The sequence below is a fragment of the Zerene cesonia genome, chromosome 26 (assembly GCF_012273895.1).
Source record: "Zerene cesonia ecotype Mississippi chromosome 26, Zerene_cesonia_1.1, whole genome shotgun sequence".
Classification (NCBI taxonomy): Eukaryota; Metazoa; Arthropoda; class Insecta; order Lepidoptera; family Pieridae; genus Zerene; species Zerene cesonia.
The window spans coordinates 5,969,730-5,993,341 of NC_052127.1; the positions used below are offsets into that span (position 1 = coordinate 5,969,730).

General features: G+C 33.3%; 2 protein-coding genes across 2 annotated transcripts in view; both read left to right on the forward strand.

Annotated features, from left to right (window-relative positions):
- Positions 1-6,486: 6,486 nt before the first annotated feature.
- LOC119836998 (uridine 5'-monophosphate synthase-like) lies at positions 6,487-16,692 on the forward strand. The gene is made up of 3 exons (XM_038362476.1): positions 6,487-6,634; positions 13,693-13,836; positions 15,700-16,692. Exons 2-3 carry the CDS (start codon positions 13,696-13,698, stop codon positions 16,219-16,221), a joined length of 663 nt encoding a protein of 220 aa, XP_038218404.1. The 5' UTR covers positions 6,487-6,634; positions 13,693-13,695; the 3' UTR covers positions 16,222-16,692.
- A 6,011-nt stretch (positions 16,693-22,703) lies between these two features.
- Positions 22,704-23,612, forward strand: part of LOC119837206 (trypsin CFT-1-like) — a 3,028-nt gene continuing 2,119 nt past the window's right edge. The window contains exons 1-2 of the mRNA XM_038362731.1: positions 22,704-22,749; positions 23,180-23,399. Of these exons, the coding sequence (XP_038218659.1) occupies positions 22,704-22,749; positions 23,180-23,399 (266 nt within the window). The remainder of the gene's footprint in view (positions 22,750-23,179; positions 23,400-23,612) is intronic.

Consider the following 23,612-nt stretch of genomic DNA (forward strand, 5'->3'; position numbering starts at 1 on the left):
GAATTAAAAAAAATGCGTTCTATAAAAAAAGGACATATAGAAACATGGGGAAAGTGAAGATTTAAATCTGGCAACATCCATGAATCATCGCAAGTTCGCCGGCCGGCAGTCGCCGACAACAAGACGTTGAATTAATTCAAGGACCGTCTATCAGCAGATAGCTTTGTGCTCGTTGGTTTCTTTCACTTAGAAAGCGCTTGACAGTATCAATACGTGTAATAAATTGACTGTTATTAGGCGGTGTTGCTAGCTAAAACATATATATGTTTGAGAACTTGCTAGATAATCCTGAAAATAAGCATAGGAACTATTATTTCTGCTTATTACTCCCGACGCTATTGTATTCAGCATTAACCATCATCATCATCAGCCCAAACATGTTCCCATTGCTGGGACACAGCCCTCCTATGAGGGTTCAGCACTAATCTAGTTTTTTATCTACATAGATCTACTATCTACCAAGTCCTATAAACTACATATATATAACATTCTTATCTAATGAATAATAAGATTTCATACTTTTAAACGCTATGAATTTAAAGCTTGTGTGAAATCACTTTAATATGACATAAACAACTGGGACTTAATTAAAAAAAAAATTGACATTATTATAAAACAATGTCCTCCGCCGCGTCTGTTGCGATAAACTCACCGATTTTCATTAATTTATTTTTATTTAAAGTTCTCTAAAAACCTATATCTTACTTTATGGTAGGTAATAAAAGAACAGTTAGGGCTCTGACGTTATGTAATCAACGGAATCCCAACTACCCTCACTTAATAGCTATAAGTTAAAGTTAATAGCTGTAGGGGTCGGCTGCGATTTGTTAATTTGTTGGGTGATTAGAATCACAGAACGTTAATAGTACCACAGATAACATAATACTATAGATTGTACTTAGCTTAGCTAATTGATAGATCCGTCCTACGAATCCTATCCTACTAGTCTTCTAATATTATAAATGCGAAAGTTTGTAAGGATGTGTGTGTGTTTGTTGCTCTTTCACACAAAAACTACTGAACCGATTGCAATGGAATTTGGTACGTAGACAGCTGGACAACTAGAATAACATATAGGCAACTTTTTATCTCGATATTCCTACGGGATATGAGGGTGAAACCGCGGGGCGCAGCTAGTTTTTATATATTTTAATACGCTCTGATTTAGTTCACCTGTATCTTTGTATGTTTCAGGCAACCGACACCTTTGATTCGATTTCAACGCGCAAAAAGGTTTGGGAAGGGTGAGAAAAGGGAAACGGACCTCCGACTCACCGTACGAAACGCAGTAGCGTGCTTCTATTGCACGCCGGTTTTCTGTGGGGGTGTGGTACTTCCTCAGAGTTAAATTTTTAGTAAAAAGTTTAATTTATGGTGGCTGATGGCTAATCTACTCGACAGGTGACCTGGGACAAAAAGAATAGCTGGCAGCATAAGCCTTATGTCATTCAAGAATAATGCTGCTTTCCATTAGTTAAAAATTTATTTAGTAATACTTGTGAACCTCCTTCGTTTTTGGAATGTCGGTTGAAAAATAACACTAATGTAAATGAGGCCATAGAGATATTGAATAAAAATATATTATACAACTTGTCCGCCCCGGCGTGGCCCGTGGTATATATTATAGTAAGCATTCGGGGATCACGTAAATTTCCAACAGTGAAAGAATTTTTTGTAATCAGTCCAGTAGTTCCTGAGATACGGGCGTTAACGAAAACAAAAAAAACTCATTACCTTTATGATATTAGTATAGATATTATGCACGGACTTAATACTTTACTATTTATAATAATTACGTTTAATCGAATTTATAAAACCATTGCATTATAGTCATAATTTTCATCATAGCAAATATACATAGACACACAATTGCTACGATAAAAAAAAAAAAAAACGAAAAGCCATATAAAAATGCCCGCGCTGATATGAAATGGCAATTTTTCAAATTACCTAAAGTGTTAGATATATCCATGAAAGATAATTTTCGCATATAAAACCCCATTTAATCAACATAATTGGCTCTATTTCGACAGAAATCTGATCATATTTACACTGCTTAGCCTAAAAGCGTGCTAACTTCTTTTATTTTCCATATAAATAACTGAAACAGGAATGGAGATTTAAAATAACCTCTAAAGGAGACTAGACGCGGTTGGCTTGGCGCCAAAAATGTCATCGACCCCATCATGGCGGCGCATCCCTCGGAATTTTTACTATTCCTTGTTATTTGCTGGTTGACAAATGTCGATGTGAAAAGATGTTAAGGAAGTCAATTTATTACGATTTTATTAAGAGATATTTTAATTTTTAGAGGAAGTCGCACTCTCTGGCTTCGTCTAATGGAAAAAAGGTAATTTCGCTTTTAATAAATTATTATTTTTAATATCATTAACTTTACATACCCCTTTTCATCTGCAGAGCAACATCAGGTTAGGTATATAAGTATTTTTATAGTATTAGAAAAGTTGCATTACAAATGGTTATAACTATTAAGTTAAGGCCGCGGCTCTACTCGGTATCCGGACAAAAGTTCTCTTATATATCAAATTATTTATAAGACAATATAATACTCATCAGTAAAATCAATAAATTGTTCAATATCTTACTGCACCGAAGTTCAATTTTTAATTTGATAGCATTCAAAGTTTAAAAAAATTAGATATATTAAAAGAATAGAAAACCCACGATTCAATTCAAATTACGTCTAATTAGAACTCAATCAAAGAATCGCTTAGTATTCCGCCTGCCACGGTCATGCAGCAGTTGATGACTTACTAGCTGTGCCCCCCGGTTTCATCCACATCGTACCTGATCTCATATAGAACTCTTATAGAAGCACTTTTGAATCGAAAACATAGTTTTAACATTCCTTCCCTGCCACTATATTTTCTTTGCAATACAACCTGGAGCTTTTTGAACTAGAACTATTAGATCCTGATATTAGTGCGTACATACAAACAAAGTCTTCAGTTATTATTGTATTTTAGAATAACTAGCTGCACGCCCCGGCTTCGCCCGGGTAGTCATTTAGCATTATTGAAATAATATAAACTATTCTAACTTTTAAGTTGGATCAAATTACACATAGTGTGAAGATTTGATTATAATCGGTTGAGTAGTTTAGGAGTCCATTGCGGATAAACAAAGTGACACGTAATTTACATATATTAAGATTAGTGTACAGTATGGACATAGTTTAGAATGTGATCAAAAATCATGCCACGGACGCGTGGAGTGGCGTGGTGATTTTTTTATAAATAACTTTAAGGCCCTAATTTAGTTCGTAAAATTATAGGTCCAAAGGTCTATTTCGCATTAATTGATTAGAGTCCAAGGCTTTCATTGAAATGCTTTAACTACATGCTAGTCTTCCGTTTCCTACCAATCACATGTACTCCAAATTCCATTTTCAAAAATAGCTCACTGTTGAACTCACAGATTATGCATTTACTGTTTTGTTTAACTGCAATAACTATACATACCTATAAAGTTTTATAATTGAAGGCGCCTACAAAAGCTAGTCTACAAATAATTTGTTTATTTTACATTCATAGTATAACAAAGTTATCGATACAGGACCGGTTATTCGGTTTTTTAAATGGCAACATTGCTTATCTTAAAAAAACATCGTTCTATATGATATATCTTTGGGATTACGCGAAATATACGAATATGTCAGGTAAAGGTGAAAGATCTTTAAAAATGAATAAAATTTTTGTATTAATAAGTATTTGAATAAAATTGAAATATATTTGGGCCTAAAATATTTGTTATATTAAGCTTTTAAACAAAGAGTAGGTATATTCCAGCGCGCCCCACTGTATATACTTAATTATAAAATAACATAGTATATCATAAACACACAGGCTGTAGTAAATTGGTATTTAATTTTCGTGAAATGTGTGTCATGGTCGAAAATGCAATACCTTGAATTAAAAAATATACTTATTACAAGTAATGATTGAAAAAAAAACAAAAAAACTTAACTGCAAAATTGTATACTAAGTTTTTTTTAAGATTATTATCACTGGCAACTTTTTGATTCGAAGCTTAGAAGATAAAAGTTTATGTTCACATGGTCCGCCCCTCTTTGCCCGTGGTATATATATAGCCTATAGCCTTCCTCAATAAATGGGCTATCTAACACTGAAAGAATTTTTCAAATCGGACTAGCAGTTTACGAGATTAGTGCGTTCGGGGCGGACCGCTAATACGTAATATGTAAATTCATTAAAACCTCTTTTGTACTTATTAAAATAAACAATTGCACCGGAGTTATCTTTCATTCGATATTTAACATATGTTAAAAGATATATAGATGTGATAACCTGCTAGTATCTATTTGATTATTATCAATAATAAAATATTTTATCTTTTATAGCACAGCTAATAATATATATGCTAATGGATGTCTCTAAAAGGTCAGCGCATATAATGTTCTTGTGTGAACCAGATTTCTGGATAAAGATCAATCGTTTTTTTTAGGGGAATGTCAGATTTTTTGGAATGTCTGCTGAAATTCTTTGTCATGCGAAAACATCTAAACAAATCTGAATGAAATATCCACACAAGGATAGATTACAGCCGGGTTAATACGAACACTTGATTTTATGATAACATAGGGAAGAGGAAAAAGTTTCTATTTCGATAGTTATTAATAAATTTTATACAATTTTTTGGTATTTGATTGAATAAATAGATAATTTTGAAGATAATAATCTTCAAAATCATCTATTATTTCGTAAGTCGATGGTAGTTTTAAAAATGACATGAAATAAACATTTGTAAAAGTTTACATTAATAACAAATAATAAATTAATGTTGACTTTCAATTTAAATTATTTTATTTATATTTGGCCAAAGCTAAAAGTGAAAAATAAAGAAGAAAGTATGAGGATTAAATGAAAAACAATATATTTCTATTTTTAACGACCTCAAAAGTATCCAAATGTAAACCTTTTTACTAAATAATACGAGATATATTCATTATATCATTTAACCCGTTGTTTCGAACACCACAGCGAGCGAAGTCATAAGGAGACCAGGGTTTTTAATTTTTTAATTTCCTAGTTAATTAAGCTTTTAATATACTCGAGTATATCACATATATACTCAAAAGTAATTCACGTACCCATTTCTTATTATGACTTCTTCTTTCGTCTTGTTCCTTAATGACTCCAATAGACGGACTGCGCTAATGTGCAGAGTTAGTTTCTTTAAAACCATGTGGATTGGAGATACTCCGGATCGATCAATAAAACCCTTGTTTTGCGTCAGAAATTTAGGATGAGAATAATTGATCTATAGCTAGCATTACATTCGAAGTAGTTTAATAGATGTTACTATACATATAAACCTTCCTCTTGAATCACTCTATCTAATAAAAAACCCTATCAAAATTCGTTGCGTAGTTTTAAAGATTTGAGCATACATAGGGACAGAGAAAGCGACTTTGTTTAATACTATGTAGTAATTGGCAGCGTAGGTTTTAATTTTGATAATTATCCTTATTAAAATAATAATAAAATCGTATATATAGTCCGGTATTCTTAGAAACAGACATACATTAAAATAAAATACAACTTTATGACTTTAACAGTATAATATTTAAATAGCCAAAAAATTCTCAGAACTTTTCCGTGTCCTCATAGTATTGCGTAAGGGCCCATGATATAGCTTTTTGAGGACATATCTTTCGATCCAATAATCACAACCGGTTCATTCTTTGGTAGTCAGATACTGTAGGGAGACTATGATTATCCTATACACGGGACTAGAGCCGACACTAGACTAACCTTTTTTTTTATTTATAAGACACATTGCAGAGTCCCAGGATGGATAAAATAACGTAACGAAAAGAGAATAAGATGTGCAGTGCAGCGCAGAAAGGGTTGCCTTCTTGTGAAAAGCATTCTTTTTCAGGCAAAAAGAAAGGACAAATATTACGATGGTTTAACTAACAAACAACTTTTATATAACCCGCAGAGATACGATCAAACAGTTACAAGTAAGATTAATTATGTATAATAATAAGTACATTTATACAAAACATTTATTAAAAAAAAAAAATACTAATATAACTATGACGTCATACTTAAAATATCGTAGAAGCAATAATGTACCTATTATTGTACGCTATATAATAATATCATAATAAGAAATCTTGGTTTCACCTTGCTAATTGTAAGATTTTATGGAGAGGCTCTGGCCCTCTAGCTAGGTATAACCTGTGTTAAGAGAGCCATATATCAACAAACAAAATAATGTACATGTAAAACCTTTGTTCATATTAACTACTTCAGTCACTAGCTCAAATGGAAGTGGCAATGCCTCACTGATTCACAGATTACTAAATATTTACTACGTACAGATCTTAAATTGCTTCTGTCACAGTGGGACTATAACACCCACAGCGCAGTCACCCTACACAAACTATACAATAATTTAATATACTTGTTTACTTTGTGTGCGTTTCTCATTGATCGTTCTGGAGTCATCTAGATAACACAGTCGGTGTCAAAAACCATTGCCTATAATAAAAAAAGTGTGAATTGTGCCGCCAAATTTTAAATGTGACATGTGAAAGTGTTCGAAATTCAAAAGTGAGGTGTATGTTTTTTAAAAGTGATACTGGGTAAGAATGACTTAATAAATTGATTGATTAAATTTGAATGAATCATTTCATCATCCTTTTTCGTTTACCTTATTGCATAGTGAATAGATATTTTCTGTCATAGGAGTCACTGTTTATATGTTATCAATCACATATTTAATGATCAATAATAATGATGGGTTTTAAATCTTTGTAGCTTGTACGAATGAACATAAAATTAAGCATCGTAAAAATAGAATTGTGTTTATAGATATATTCGTACAAATCTTTACCTTGATGTAATAAAAATATTAAAACTAATGACATCAAAAATGTTTTATGGCTTAAGCGTTTTTGCGAAAGTTTTAGAGATATCTATCTATATAATATAGTCTATACTAATTATTAGCCGCCGGGGTTAGCCCCGAAATTTCCCGATTAAAATCGGAAAAAAATAAAATTAAGAAGAGCCTAAGCGATTTAAAAATTAGTCAAGTAGATCCAGAGATTGTGTATAACATTACAAATTCACACTTTACCTCTTAATAAAATTGGTATAGATGTATAAATGAGCTATGTCACAATACTTCCCTATTATTGCAATAGACTATACTAACGAAGAATAGCTGAGAATGAATATGCAATAATTAAGTACGTATTTAAGGATTAGGTATGTCTGTTTATTCTCTAACTACTCATAAGAGCGGAATTTTGAAATAGTTTTTACAGATATGATAATAATAAACGCATATTTTTAAACTCTACGTTCGTAGTTTGTCCTTATAAATATAAATAAAAATTCTTATATTACAGTGAAAATAAATTGTTTAAAATGAAGGCTATCACATTTTCTTTATTTTTTAGGCAGCAACTATGTGTTGGGGAGTCGGATTGCCTGTCTGTATGTCCATTACATGGACGCATGGGCATATGGCTTGTACTCTTTGGTTTATGTAATTCTCAAACTCTATTATCTATACCCTCTGATACTCCGTGTACATTTTTCAAACCTTTCATATACCGTACACTAAGTTTTCCATTTTAGTTACGGAAGATGTGGTGGCATTTTGAAATTTTAGAGAAATCTATTAGAAATAAACACAAATGGTTAGTTATCAATATAATTTAATTTTCCTTTTTTTATTTCCTTATGAGCAGTTAATATTAATCATATAAACTCTATTAGTTTCACAAAATAGAACCAGTTCTGTTGAAGTCTTACACCTTATATGTTTAATAAACTCCTGTTTTATGTCATAGATAGACAAAATCACAATTATTTTAGAGTATGTACTATTCGAAAATATCATACTATTTACTATTTTGTTTTTGTACAACTTGGGAAAAGTGAGCAACATTGGTATAACTGGGAAACCTTTAAAACAGCTTATGAATATTTAAATTAGTTGAATGCCGAAAATTCGAGAAACAGATGTTATAAAACAAATTTGATGGCAATTTTTCGGTGATAATATCTTAAGAGTCGATATTGGCCAGCGAGTATCATACAATTGTAAGACATGCGTCAAATTATAAGCAGCGTATATTCTAGAACACCGATTCATGATCCTTCGAGGTAATAAATACTTGCGGCTAACAAACAAATGGATTGGAGTAATGGAGAACTAATGTCTATGTATGAGCAGACTTGAGGTAACTGATATCACTACGTCGTATAAAACAAAGTCGCACTCCGCCTTCGGCTGATGGCTTAGATCTTTATAAAATTGTTTTTTGTTATAGAGCGATTCAAGATTTCAGATTTTCAAGAGATATAATAACATAGAATTATAGATACATTTTTACTTTTATAGAACAACACAAATATCAGTACAAAATATCTGAATAATTTTAATTCATAAGAACAAATTGTTGACCTACTCTGCCGCTAAAACCGGGAGTTTTTTCGATATTCTCCAGTAGGATTGGTAAATGCAAATACATTAGCTTGGACCCAGAATATCTTGCTTTTTTTCGTTTTTGAAAACGAAACATAAGAATTTTACTTAAACAATTTTTTAAATATCAGAGTCATCGTCACCCCATAATTTTTCTTTCTGCCGGGACAGAAACCTCTTTTGTGGGTTTTAGTCATGATCGAGCACTAAAGCTCACTAGTGCGGGTTGGCAGATGTCACACGTCGCCAGTTTCTTACGACTTTTCCTCCATCATTAGACAAGCATTGATACGGATAATGTGCAGATAAATTGAAATGTTATGTAATTTATTGAACCTTCGTCTAGCTACAAAAAAATCTCTTGCAAAAATATGCACATATCGCGTATTTTAACACAATTTATCATCTCTTCCTATTAGAAACGGTATTAAAATATTTTAATTAAAACAATTTTAATGCGATTAACTTAAATCATGGATACGTTATTTCACTATAAAAACGGTTTTGAATAAAAAAATCCAAGAATGAGACAGCTAGTTTAGGAACTGGTTTTTAACATTGCCAAGGAAAATCCCATGATATAATGTATACAATTTCCTTCCGGCTATCTAAAATGAGGTAAAAAGCTGATAAGAAGGTGTCACACCGACCGTTTATACTAGCAACACTGATAAGTACTAATGAATTTGTAGTATAAAAAATCCTACTAATATTGTAAATGCGAAAGTTTGTAAGGATGTGTGTGTGTTTGTTGCTCTTTCACGCAAAAACTACTGAACCGATTGCAATGAAATTTGGTACGTAGACAGCTAGACAACAAGAATAACATATAGGCAACTTTTTATCTCAATATTCCTACGGGAAACGGACTTACGCGGGCGCAGCTAGTCTTAGATAAAAGAGCATAGTTTTAATTAAATCTGTCCGTTGATAATAATGGGTCAAGTCGAGTCTGACGGAGTCGGTTACAAACATACAGGTAATTAATAAAAGCGTGGTGTCTATTCGGTGTCTGGTCATTAAAAATGTATATAAGTAGACAAGCAAAAAGTACTACTTTTATAAAAGTAATGATATTTTTTTAAGGAATAACAGGTGCCCAATACAATAAAATCTACAAAAAAATAGATAGAGACAAGCGTTTGAAGCCAAAAATAAGAAAATTCAATAAACTAGTCCCTATCCCTACTAGTCCCTACTAATATTATAAATGCAAAAGTAACTCTGTCTGTCTGTCTGTCTGTTACGCTTTCACGCCTAAACCACTTAACCGATTTTGATAAAATTTGGTATGAAGATAGAACTGAACTTGGGAAAGGACATAGGATACTTTTTATCGCGAAAAAAGAGTAGAAAGGGTTGAAAGAGGGGATGAAAGTTTGTATGAAAGTTCGTTATTGTCAAACCGATTTTGATGAAACTTGGTATGAAGATGGAGCTAAACGTGGGAAAGAACAAACCATACTTATTAATGTGAAGAAAATACTCCTTACCGTGTCGCGCGATATAAGCGAATTCTACGCGGGCGAAGCCGCGGGCGAAAAGCTAGTAAATCAATAAAAAAATTAAACAAACAAGAGCACTAGAACTGAATTTTAGATACCTGTAAAATAAAACACTAATTTGTATAAAAATTACTCAGTATTACCACAGATAATATAATACATAGTACATTGTACTTCTTGCACTACTTTTAGAAGATTCGCGAAATTTTATCTTAATTTTCTGTTCATTGTTTGGCTAATATAATATTATCTATGACTAGCAGTCCGCCCCGGCTTTCCCGTGGTACAGATATATTTATCACTAACTATCTAACATTGAAAGAATTTTTTAAATTGGACCAGTAGTTCCTGTGATTAGTGCGTTCAAAAAAACAACTTTATTTTTTTTTATTTATAATATTAGTATAGATGGGAGTAAAATGATATTTTTGGTGATTGATATAATAAATGCTTTGTCAAATTCTATTCCTATAGGTTTCGTGGTTTTTCAGTAAAGTGTACCATAAAAATGCCTAGATTGTGATATATGGGATAGTGGAAAATAATTTATCTTGTGGTTCATATATTTATATAAAAAGTCACGTTAGTTACACTATTTATAACTCAAGAACGAATAAACCGATTATGTTGAAATTTGACAAAGACAGTTTAACAGTCGCGATAGGTAATAGGATTGTTTTTATTCCGGATATCGAACGGGATAGGACATTTTACCAGAAACACCCCTATCTATCTTTCTTGCGACTACGCGGGCAAAGGCGGAATGCTAGTTGTAAATAAAATTGTTTAATTCATTTATTTATTTACATATCATATATGTGTACATTTGGATTGATACAGACATTTAAATAAAATTGTTTTATTACCACATGTTTATGGATGTATGTATAAGATCAGCCTCGTGACGTCAATATTCCATTTATTACACGTTATGTATATGTTATTTATAGTGTGAATGTTATTTTTTTAATGTTTAATTCACACCACAGATCATTAATATATTTCTTTCACGACGCAGCGGAGAATTCGATTTTTGTGCCTGGAAATAGTTAAGCGAATAGTTGAGAGATGGATATAGGCTACTTTCTTACCGTGGTCAAACATTTCATATGTTCTAACATTTTTATAGATTACTCAGAACTTACTTACTAGAAAATATATACTCGTGTGTGGAGGACCCTTTAGCGCTGTAGCTCCCAAACGAATGAGTCAGTTAGTGTGATTTTTTGTCCTGTCTGTCGAAATTGTTCCTAGCTATTTTTGGAGGAAATAGAAGCTCTCATTTGAAATAGAATATCAGTCCATATTTGTAGAATATCAAATTACGTTTCGTTTTAAGCATTGTCTATATAAATTCCCGTAAAATTCTTATACTACACATATATTATAAATTATAGCCTTATTCGATTGCATACTTATACTTAGACTTATACTATTGTGTGGGTAGATGGAGAAACGATATTATTGAGCTTCCAATTTGTAAATATCCTCTAAGGTATATTTACAAATTTCTTTTGGTTTGGATAACCCTATTTTATCGGTCTGGAATTCAGAGCGCACGTAAAACACTTTTTGTCAGATCGATCTGAAAAACTAAAGAAGTCAGAAAAAATCTGTGTGGGGAACGTTGAAATTGTGTGCATTTCTGTGCTTTCTGAATTCGGATGCTGAATTAATTCTGAATTCGGAGAGGCATTCCGGCTGTGTGGTGCCGGCCGTTTGGGTCAATGACCAAAATTTCAATTGGCACTTAACTTATAAGCAATCAATTGTGTATTCATAACATGCATTATATCAGGTCTTCCGTCGTTGTAAGCGCTTATGGGCTTACGTAGCCCATTAGTAGTGTTTTATATACCAAATAACTAGGTTCTAAGACACAGATTCAATAATGTTCCCAAGCGAAACTTATATTCTAATCCCCTTTCATAGCTGCCTTTTTTCTTGTAGATGCGTAAGGATGACGTGGCATTAACTAATTAATGGACTATTTGATACAATTAAAATTTTCGTAAACATATTAAATAACGGCAAATAATATGCAGTCCGAATGAGACCTTGTAATACAAACTCGATATTCAAGGATAGGAAATCGAAACAATGAAAATAAGTGCAAAATAATAATTGTTGTTTATAGCGTTAATGCGTTTAGTTTGGTTTCATAAAACAAACTATTAAAAAATAGACCAGCGCTTATTGCTTTTGAAACAGTAAAATAATAGAATAATGAACTCAGTTGGAAAAGGAAGTTGGGAAGTGGGAGTGGTGAAGGTAAAATGGGGTTTTTTCGGTTACCGAAAAATTACATTTCCTGCGGAAAAAAAGCTCAATGCTTCTACGAATTTCCGTAGAAACTTGCCTTTTTATGTCTTTAGTCCACTACAGTACGTATTTTATTATTTAATAATAAAATTTTTATATGTTATCTGCACTGCAATTGGTCTAAGAAGTTTAAAATATGAAAACGTTGAGAAATTTTGAAAGAATAGACAAACCGTAGCAACGCCTAGCCTCTCGGCCACCCATGATCCCGGGTTAAAAATGTCTCATTTAAAAAAACATTTCAATGCTATAAAACTAAAAATGAAATATGAAAACGTTCATCAAAAAAAATGCAAGTTTTCAAACGCCATAGTTGAATCATCAAAAAAAAAGGATTGAAAAGTCTTCGTTTCAATGCAGAACATTTTTTTAATAATAACATGCTCTAAAATTTAGTCGCGCGTTATAATCACATTTTAGAAATATGCAAATGAGATAACATTTACATAGCAAATAACGTAATGTGCCTGTAATATTCAATTATAATAATATGCAGATATTTTAAGTCGACATATAATTATTCAAACCGATACTTATATTGCTTCATCGAAGTAAATCACACGTTGAATGTCATTTTATTTTAAAACGGCGAGTTGGTCGTTTGTCAGAATTTTATGTTATGTTGTATTGTATATTTTACATTTTATAGTAGTTATAATATAACAACGCCCGCGCGCCGTCATCCGTCAATAATTAGTTACATTTTTTGTTCGATTCTATAAATCCTAAGGCTAACCTAATAACAAAGATCCTATTGACCATGTTTTTTTCGTATCATAACCACAGATAATAAAATACTGTAATGGTTGCCATTAAATAAATAACCTAATATACAACCAAAAACTGATTTGAGTTAAGGTGATTTCAGAATACAAATGATAGTGCTGGGAAACATCAAGCCATTTACATTGTACTCTTATTTGCCCCATACCCTAGATCCCCACGGCCCACGGGGATCCTGATTTTTTTTTCGCAAAATAGGCAATTGCATTTCATTGATCAGACATTAGATCAGACACGATCAGGCAAGAATCGCTGTTTATACCATAACGCATAATTATTGTAGTAAGTTTATATCTACCAATTACGAAACATATTACCTATGTTCTAGCAATTGCAATAATTTACAAAGCCATTTTTGAAGTGAAACTTCTTTAGAATCGTTGTGATTTCAACGGAAAAAACGACAGGCAAGAGACACCAATACAAAAATGTGTATAATGAAGCCGGCAAAGAATGAGACAGAAATATACATACTATTTTATATTTTATATATATTCATCTTATTCTTTGTCGATTTACTGAAGTTTCACTTCTATCGTGTGTGAATCGCACATACATCTTCTTTTATTGACATTAAATCATCTAATTCCAGAAGATGAAAATGAACATGGAGAGCTTAGCGGTGCAGCTGTTCGACGCTGGGGCGGTGAGGCTCGGAGACATAGAGGCGAAGGTTGGACGGCACACGCCTATATATTTCGACCTACGAGTCATAGTATCACACCCGAAGATGATGGTGAGACATTCGGATAGCTATTGTACCATAGACAATATTTTTTTTAAATTATTATTTTTTTTCATTTATAATTAAAGAGTTACGTGTCCAACGATTGGTTAATAGGTATTCAGACACATGGTCCAAAAACAAACACAGCCATAATACGCATCTTATCGTTGACTAGTTAAGTTTAGTAACAACTAGCTTTGCGCCCGCGGCTTCGCCCGTTTATTCTAAAATAAATATATAGTCCCGGGGTTTTACCGCGTAGTTCCCGTCCATGGGATTTCCGCGATAAAAACTATCCTAGGTCCTTTCTCCGCTATATAACTACTAACTATGTTTGTACCAATTCTTATAAAAATCGGTGTAGGGCTAAGACTACTCTAAATCCGCTCATATTATATAAAAATAACTTTTGTATATTTGTCGAGAGTAACCTACAGAAGTACTCATACGATCAGGAAAATTCCTACAATAACAGAATGATACTCTATTCAGGAGTCACATACGCTATTTTATTATACCGGATCCAGGCGGCGCCATGCGGCATACCCAGGCGAAGCAGGGGCAAACGGCTAGCTAGTAATAATGTACACACCAAATGACCCTTGCAGTACGTTTTAAAATTAACCCCTTAATCAATGGCAGGTGTACCTTCGGGGAAATCAATGATTTGTGGGTTTTGCCTTTTAGTCACTAATTACACATGAAACCTGCTTTTACAAATATACAAATTGTCATTGTGTTTTAAGTATGTTGTAATTTGATAAGTTACCGCATATTAAGATATGCCTTTGTTAGGCTACAATTTTTGGTAACTGAAACAATCTTTTGGACCAGGTAAATGTAAATATTACTTTCTTTAAACTACCTCGATGTCTCAGAGACATTTCTGTTGATAGATATAGAATCTCTGTTGTTTTCTTCTATATAATTTATAAGATATTAAATAGCATTGTCCAAAATAACTGTCTTTTAGTTTAGATAGTAAACTGTTAGCTTAGAGATTATGAATTTTAAGTAACAAAATTTGAGAGTTCGTTTTACATTATGTAAAACGATACTGTTAGTTTCGCATTTACAATAGTGTATTTGATTTAGGTGTACCTGCGCTATAATATTGTAAAATCGTTACATTGTAATTGTCTAACTCGCGAGATTATAATTTGTCGAACAATTACAATTAATATTTGCTTGTATTTCGTAAGTGGTTTGTGGATATAATAACATCGCTGTTTATAATAGTTAACGTATATAATAAATTGAACATGAAAGATATCTTTATATAACGATTCTGAGGAATGCATTTAAGTTTATTGCTTTTTAATTAGATGATATTATAGTTTGTTTTGATGTGAGATGAACTCTGTATAATGATGAGGTTCATATAAAATAAGTTATTAATGCTTATATTTTTAGTAAAGTTTCGAGATAAAATAATGAAATCAAGAAAAGCCGGTATTTCTTAACTGTTAACTGTTTATACAAAAACAGTAAGTCGATTTTAAATTTATTACAACTGTCTGTATGAGTCTCTATGCTCAAATATAATGAATCGATTTAAGTGAACGATTACTGACGTGTAGATAGGTAATAAGTGCGTAATTAACTTGGAATTAAACTAATTATGTTCACTATTTTTATTAATATTTTCATAGAGAAGTTTTGTTGCGTTAATGTAAAAATTATGTATCATTTACCATCCTGCTTCAGTCTTACTTAATTCAAATAATTCAAACGTAAGATGTCGCTACTATTTTTTTATCAGTGCGTAGAATTTTAAATCCATTCAAATGCTATCTGTATAATGCAAAGTTAAAAAAAAAGAGTTTAATACTCAAAAGCAACCATTATTCATTCCATAACCATTACTTCCAGAACGCAGTATCACAGCAACTTTTGGAACTGTCATCTGAAATAGAGCACGACATCCTGTGCGGTGTCCCCTACGCGGCGCTGCCATTTGCAGCCGTCATGTCAGTCAACGGGAACACTCCCATGATAATGAAAAGAAAAGAAACAAAACTGTACGCAACCAAAAAGATCCTGGAGGGCGTGTACAGAAAGAACCAGAAATGCCTCGTCGTCGAGGACGTAGTGACATCTGGCGGTAGCTTGTTAGAAACAGTTGGAACGCTACGAAACGAGGGCCTACAGGTCACTGACGCTGTCGTAGTTCTGGATAGAGAACAAGGTGGCGTTAGTGTGCTGAAGGCAAATGGTGTTAACGTCAAGTCGATATTTACAATGACGAATTTGGTGAGCATACTGCGAAACGCTGAGAGAATTAACGATGAAACCGTTGAAATCGTGTCGGATCATATCAAGGAATGTCAATTTGGCCTAAATGAAGCCCTAGAAAGGATTCTCGTTAAGGAAAACGGAGTATTGGCGAACTAATAGGTTAATTAATAATTATAATATAGGGGACTAGCTATATGAACTAAACGCGTGTTTTATAATGTCTTAAAGTATATGATACTCTGCATTAGAACGTATACTTATGTTATGCTTCAGGATGTTTGCTTATTTTAGTGAAAACATGATGTTACAGATTTGATACGATAGAAATACAAGAAGTAAACATTTCTTTCAACTATTTCTATTAAATCGTGCTACAATACGAGAAATCATTTACAGTAATTTAATAGTGAATAATTTTCTAGCCCAATCAAAAGATTTTTTGTAAATCACGAATTATTATTTCGGCACATACTCGTGTATGTGTGTGTGGGCCGAAATCGATGATCGGTTATTGTATAAATGTGTGCGTGCGTAATTGCTCGTGTAGTCTCCTTTAATTTTATACTAAATAATTTGTTATTGTGTACGTGCTTATTTATGTACCTAATTATTTAAGACGATACAAATAAATGAGCTGAACTGCAATGACTTATAATTTATTTTTATCATCGACTTGCTATTGGCTGCGGTTTCGCGTGCTAAAAGAGAATTAACACATTTTTAATGCAGCGCCATCTATTGGAATATAAATTTCGGGGGAATTCAAATGGAGAGTAAAAAGTAGCCTATAATAGCTGGCCTCCAAACTGAATCTAGACTAATAAATTATACTCGTAATGTGTATGTGATGTGAGCAGCATACTTTTTTAATTTACGCATTTTTAATATTAGCAAAAACTATTTTTTTTACAACAATTTACTGTTTAATATTTAGTGAATTTAAAATATAAAATAATAAAATAGCAACGAAATTTGGTACGTAGACAGCTTGACAACTGGAATAACATATAGGCAACTTTTTATCCCGATATTCCTACGGGATACAGACTTATGCGGGCTAGTACATTTATAAAATTTGACACTCATGTTGAAAATTATTAACATATTAAAAATAACACGATATTAACATGAACGAAATAACATGTTATTGATTAATTATTTTTTTTATATATTTTATACCTAGATTTTATCGAACTAGGGCTAGTAGCCAATAATGCGAACGTATGATAAGCGGTATTTCATTACCTCAAAAAGAAATCAAGTAATGGATAGTGTTAAATAGGCATATACATTCTGCTGTGTTTCATTCGGTGAGTGGGGTAGCCGGAAGCCCATATCCTTTTCCTTACCCTTCCCAGTCCTTTCCTTTATTCCTCTCGTAAATCCTTTCTTAATCCCTACCAAATTTAAAGTCGGCAATCCATTTGTAGAGGCGTGAGGTCTGCAATGGTACTTACGCCTCTACAAATGTTCATGGGCGGTGGTAGCGCTCACCATCAGGCGTCCCACCAGCTCCATTGCCGACTGTAACATAAAAAAGGTAGACAAATTAAATGACTGTTCATAAACTACAAGGTTCACATCATATACCGCTCAGCTGATGTGAGATTGAGTCTATGAAATCATAATCTTAAACGTCAGCTAGAGCCGAGACTGCGATTCGTGGCAAAGGTGGATAGGTTAAGAGTAAGGTGAGAATATATAATACATAGTGTTAAGAATTCATGTAATAGAAAACAGCGCCGGAAATTTTATGGCCATTATCTACGTTATCAGCATATAAAAAATAATTTCATTTGAGGATGATCACATGGTGGACACCCTGTATAATATTCAATAATTTAAAACAAATCATCACACAAACACACACACACACACACACGCGGTTTTACTTTTATTTCGTTCGTTATTCCATTTTGCCACTTGCATAGTATAAAGGACATTCCAATAATATGTATGCCTCAATATGGACGGACTAGCTGCGCCCTGCGGTTTCATCCGCATAGGAATATCGGGATAAAACGTTGCCTATGTGTTATTCCAGTTGTCCAGCTATCTACCTACCAAGTTTCATTGCAATCGGTTAAGTAGTTTTTGCGTGAAAGAGTAACAAACATAGACATACACATACATCCATCCTCACAAACTTCAGCATTTATAATATTAATAGGATTATTATATTAGTAGGATGTATGAACCCTGTAACACAAGTTTTAACCAACCACAGGGATCATTGTTTAAAAATCAAACCATACAACATAATTTGTTAAAATTTCCAGTGTTCTTTTTGGTTCGAATAAACTTCACTTTATTTATTTTTTATCCAGTTCATTAGTAAACACTGGAATCTAATCATGGTGCATTAATCTACCAATAGCTATATATTACTGGATAACAAGATTTCCGTTATGCGAGGAAACGCTCGCCTCTGTAGCATGCAAATGATTGTATTTGCATAAACATGTCTAGTTCCAGACAACGAACTGAAGACAGCCATAGATTTATAGAGCGTGAAGCGAGTATTTTAGCGATTAAAGCTGAAGAGTTTGTTCGGTTGATCGCGGTCATCTCGAAAACTACTGATTCGGATTGAACATTTATTTTCATCCGACGCGGACGCGACGTCCCAAACGAAGGAGATTAATTGGCTGTTTTTTTTTCGTTTTTTACTCAGTATCAATATCATCATCAGCCCATATATGTTCCCACTGCTGGGACACAGGCCGCCTATGAGGGTTCAGGCCATAACCCACCACGCTGGCCAAGTTTTGTGGTGCTTCGGTATGAATTGGGCCAGCTCTCACCGGGGAAGTACCACACCCCCACAGAAGACCGGCGTGATATAGCAAACTGCTGTGTTTCGTTCGGTGAGTGGGGGAGCTTATCCTTTTCCTTACCCTTCCCATTCCATTCCTTTATAACCTCTCGTCAATCTTTTCTCAATCCCTGTCCAATTCGAAGTCGGCAATCCATTTGTAGAGGCGTAAATGATCTTACGCCTCTGAAAATGTTAATGGGCGGTGGTAGCGCTTCCCATCAGGCGATTCACCAGCTCCATTGCCGACGGTGACATAAAAAAAAGTGCGGATTGGCAGATGTCATATGTCGTCGAACTTTTTGATTATTGAACATGCCGGTTTCCTCACGATGTTTTTCTTCACCGTTTCGAGCAGTAATGTTGTGGATGATGTACAGATAATTTGAAAAATCATTTATCACTTGCAAGCTCGACCGGTCTCGAACCCCCGACTTTTCCTTTTAAGTCCAAGGTCTAGGTCCTTACTATGTAGTAACTGCTCTAATTTTTATTAGTTATTTCTTAGATTTCATTGTTTAATTTTCCTCATGCCCAACCGAGTGATGTAAATGACTGAATGAGTAATGCTTTATTTTGCACCAATAACAAAAACAATAAATAATCACAATAAAATAATTCTGTGAACAAAAATCTAATCTCGCTACGTAATTCTAGGGCACAGATAAATTTCAAAATATAATTAAGCATTAATGACTCATCGTTTATTGTGTTAGTTATAATATAAAGTTTATGACCGCCTTCGTTTTTCAGCATTATTTTATGAAGACTCGGGTTCATTCCCTGGTAAACACTAATAAAAGGAAAGTTTCAGTCTTAATGGGGACAGAAGGTTGAACACTTACTTGTCCGCAAAAATTGAATAGTAAAACCTATTTACAAAATGGATCATACTTCTGTATGGATCAAATGGACCATATAAAAAATGCTTTTCTATTTAGTTATCTGTAGTATGACTATTAAAGCTTGTGCCCACGCACATAAGAGTACAGAAGACTATAAAATAAATAAGTCACATTTATGTTATAATTGTATAAAAGTCCATGACCCTTTCCTAACATACGCTTCTTCAAGCTTTAATATATTAAAATGAAATTAAGCCTGCCCGTCTGTTGAGTTTTCACCACTAAACCGCTAATGAGATTTGGATGAATTTTGTTACTTAATCAAACAAAACCTTGGATAATTATTAAGGCTACTTTTTGACGTCAAAACAAAGCGTAAAGCGCTTGAAATAGGGAATAGATGATGAAGAAAATGAATTGCATGTAAAACCGCGGGGAGTAATGCTATTCAACTAATCCAGCTGATGCTATGAACGTGAAAGTACGCAAAAAGTCACAGTCTGTATGTGGAAGTCGAAGCACGCTTCGGTACGAATTAGGTCAGCACGCACTGGGGAAGTACCACACCCCACAGAAGACCGACGTGAAATAGTAGCATTCTACTGTGTTTCGTACGGCGAGTGGGGGAGCCCGAGGCCCATTTTCTTTTCTTCACCCTTCGGCGGTTCTGATAGATATTGGTGATCCTAAAATCTGGATTAGCATAGATACTACTTTTTAAACGGGTAGGTGCTACGCGAGTGTAGCGGCGGCCTAAGCCAGCCGAAGAGTTTGAGTGTTTGAATGCGCTAATCACAGGAACAAAAATCATGATACTCTTCACGCAGTCTTATCAAATCTAAGAATAAGAAATTTCGTACTAGGTTAAAGTCTGAAGCGTAGTTTGCGAACATATCCACGGGCTCCAGCTAGTCGTGCATATAAGTAATCTTGACCTTATTATAAATACGTTACACAAGTACCATTCAGTATTCTAGCTCAGCGCTAGATCTAGGGCATGTGGCCATTTTTGCTAGGCATCTTGTCTTAACATATTTGGTAATAAATAAATTGTAAAGCGGATTGAATTATATCATGAATAAATATTTTATTACACATCTAGCATTGTTTATTAGAATAGTAAAAAGCAGTCAGTAGGTTAAAACAGTGCAGTTTCTAAAAGTTAAAGGAATTTACCACCTTCTTCAAATATATGCAAGAAAGAAAGAAAGAAAATGCGTTTATTTATATGTATAAGGTAAAGTTAATAAAAAATAATCTAATTTACAAAACGTTAAATAAACCTCATATGAACGGGAGATCCACTCAGTGTATAAGAGTCCATTAAAGGAACTTAGACTCTCCACTGATATGCATTGCCTGTTTAGTAACATCTGTTTATCCAGGCGTGAAGGGCTAATAATTCTTTGTCTTTATATGCATATAACATTAAATTCAATTTTAAAAACATGTCATCTATATCATAAAATAAAAAGACATACCTACTACAATAAAAAACAATAAAAAATTATAAAATAAATTGACGGTTATAATAACATTTCACTAAAATTTATAATGGAGAGCCGTTGACAGGATGGGAAGACCGTTTCCTTTTCCTCGCCCATCTCAGTCCATTCCTTCTTTCCCGTCGTCAAATCCCTATTCCTTACCCCATAAAAGCGGGGAGCGCACTCACAGAGGCAGTGCCTCTGCGAATGTTCACGGGCGGTGGTAATCGCTTACAATCAGGCGAAACCACCAGCTCAGTAGCCCGCTAAGACATTTTTGTCTTAGCGGGCTACTGAGACAAAAAAAATCAATTATGCTAAAAACAAAAAAAAAATCAATTATGTATGCGTTAAATACAAATCGAAATTAATAAAACGAATTAACCTCCCCTTCATTTTTTAACGTCATTCCAGGATTTGTCAAAATAAAAATATAGATATTCACGTAAAATGTGATAACAGAGTAATAAAATACTTATAAAGCACTTCGAAGAATTAACGGTAGGTAGCAGGTGATTATTGTGATTATTTATGAATTGGATTACAGATAGCAATGACTACACGTCCACGGTTGTGAATAATAAAAAAAACACTATTTTTATTATTTTATTCAGTTGCCTAATAATACCAGATGACATTCGTTTAATATCCAAAATACTTTTTTATCCATAAATTTAATGTAATTATGGATACCTGTATTAAGTAATACAATTTAATAAGTACTACTACGTATGTAACTATAAATAAACATTTAATAGAAATGTTTACAAGTTAAATTTATAATAATGACATAACTAAGAAGCTACTATAAAAAATAGTCACATAAAGAAGTTAACATAAATTTTCCCTACCATTGTAATCACCACATTCACGTTTTTGATAATAAAAGAAACAGATATTAATAAGTCTTGTTTTATTGTGGGAATTATAGGTTATCAATTACTTGGCTCTAATTTAACATTAAAAAGGGTTCCTTAGTAACCAAATCAGATAAAAAAACTAATAAAAATTCCATCCAACCATCCAACTTTTTAGGAATCTGTGGTACAAAGATTGCTACTTAGTTACTAACTACTAGCATTTATTATTGTTTCAGCGTGAATGACGGACAAACATCCAAACAAACAAACTTTTACATTTATAATATTAGTGTGAAGTGTGATACTTTACAACACAAAAATATTGTTATGTTCTATCTTTCATTCTTACCTTTAATTATCTCATCTAGAAGGTTTACCTACTAATGTAATAAAAAAATATATACGTAATTTTGTTAAAAAAGTTAGGTGTGAGATGTTTCTAATTCTTTGACTTATTTATAAGGATGCCACAGAAATGAATTCGACGGAACCCTGGCGAATAGAGGTGACTCGGTTTTTTATTATTTACATAGATAATGATAATTTTTAATCTCTACACAATAATACCTTTTATCGTCTTGTGAAATCCTTTATAAAAACTAAGCTCGTCACAAATTGGTAAATCACAAACATGCGTACCTTAGTAGTGCTTCTTGGTCTTATTTTGGCGGTAGCAGGTTTGTCTTTTAACTATCTTTATCATCACCAGTGCCATCATCAGTTTTATTATTTGGTTTTTTAAAAGTCAACAACGTGCATATAATTTTTGTAATTAAAATCATTAAAAATCGATTAAATTGAAATAAGAACTGAGTAATATAGAAAGAAAACTTAATAGAACAAATGGTTTCGGAGATAAGAGCGAACAAACTCATATACGGATTATGAGACAAACATATTTTCTATCATAATTATCCAGATTTGTAATTGGTACTCATGATTAACGATCTTGTCCAAGGATATCTACATACCTATTTGGACTATCACCCTCTTTTCTTATGAATAAGATTTTTTATGCCTTATTCATATATTTTTATAAAGACTGAATAGGACGTACTTGTAGCAGCATTTTTTGCCAATGGTAAACACCGGAAAGTTCTAGAAAAGCATTTTCATTCGCTTCTACGCTAATTAAACCGAGATTCTCTTCTCTTGCAGCCTCCCAACAGAGGCACCAACGTATAGTTGGTGGCTCTGTGACCACCATCGGCCGCTACCCCTATACCGTGGCCATGTTGTACTCCCGCACCGGCAGCATCTTCAGCCAGTCCTGCGCTGGTACCATCATTAACAACCGATCAGTACTGTCTGCTGCACATTGCTTCATGTAAGTCATTAGTTTAATTTTAGTGTTCAATAGGTATATCTAGTTGATGACTTGAATCGCGAAAAATAGTATTATACTAACACTAGCTGTCCCGGCAAACGCTGTTTTGCCTAACCGATTCTCAGATATACCCGATCCATCCATCCATCCATCCATTCAGCCCGAATTAGTCCACTGCTGGACATAGGCCTCCCCCAAAATGTGCCACAATTT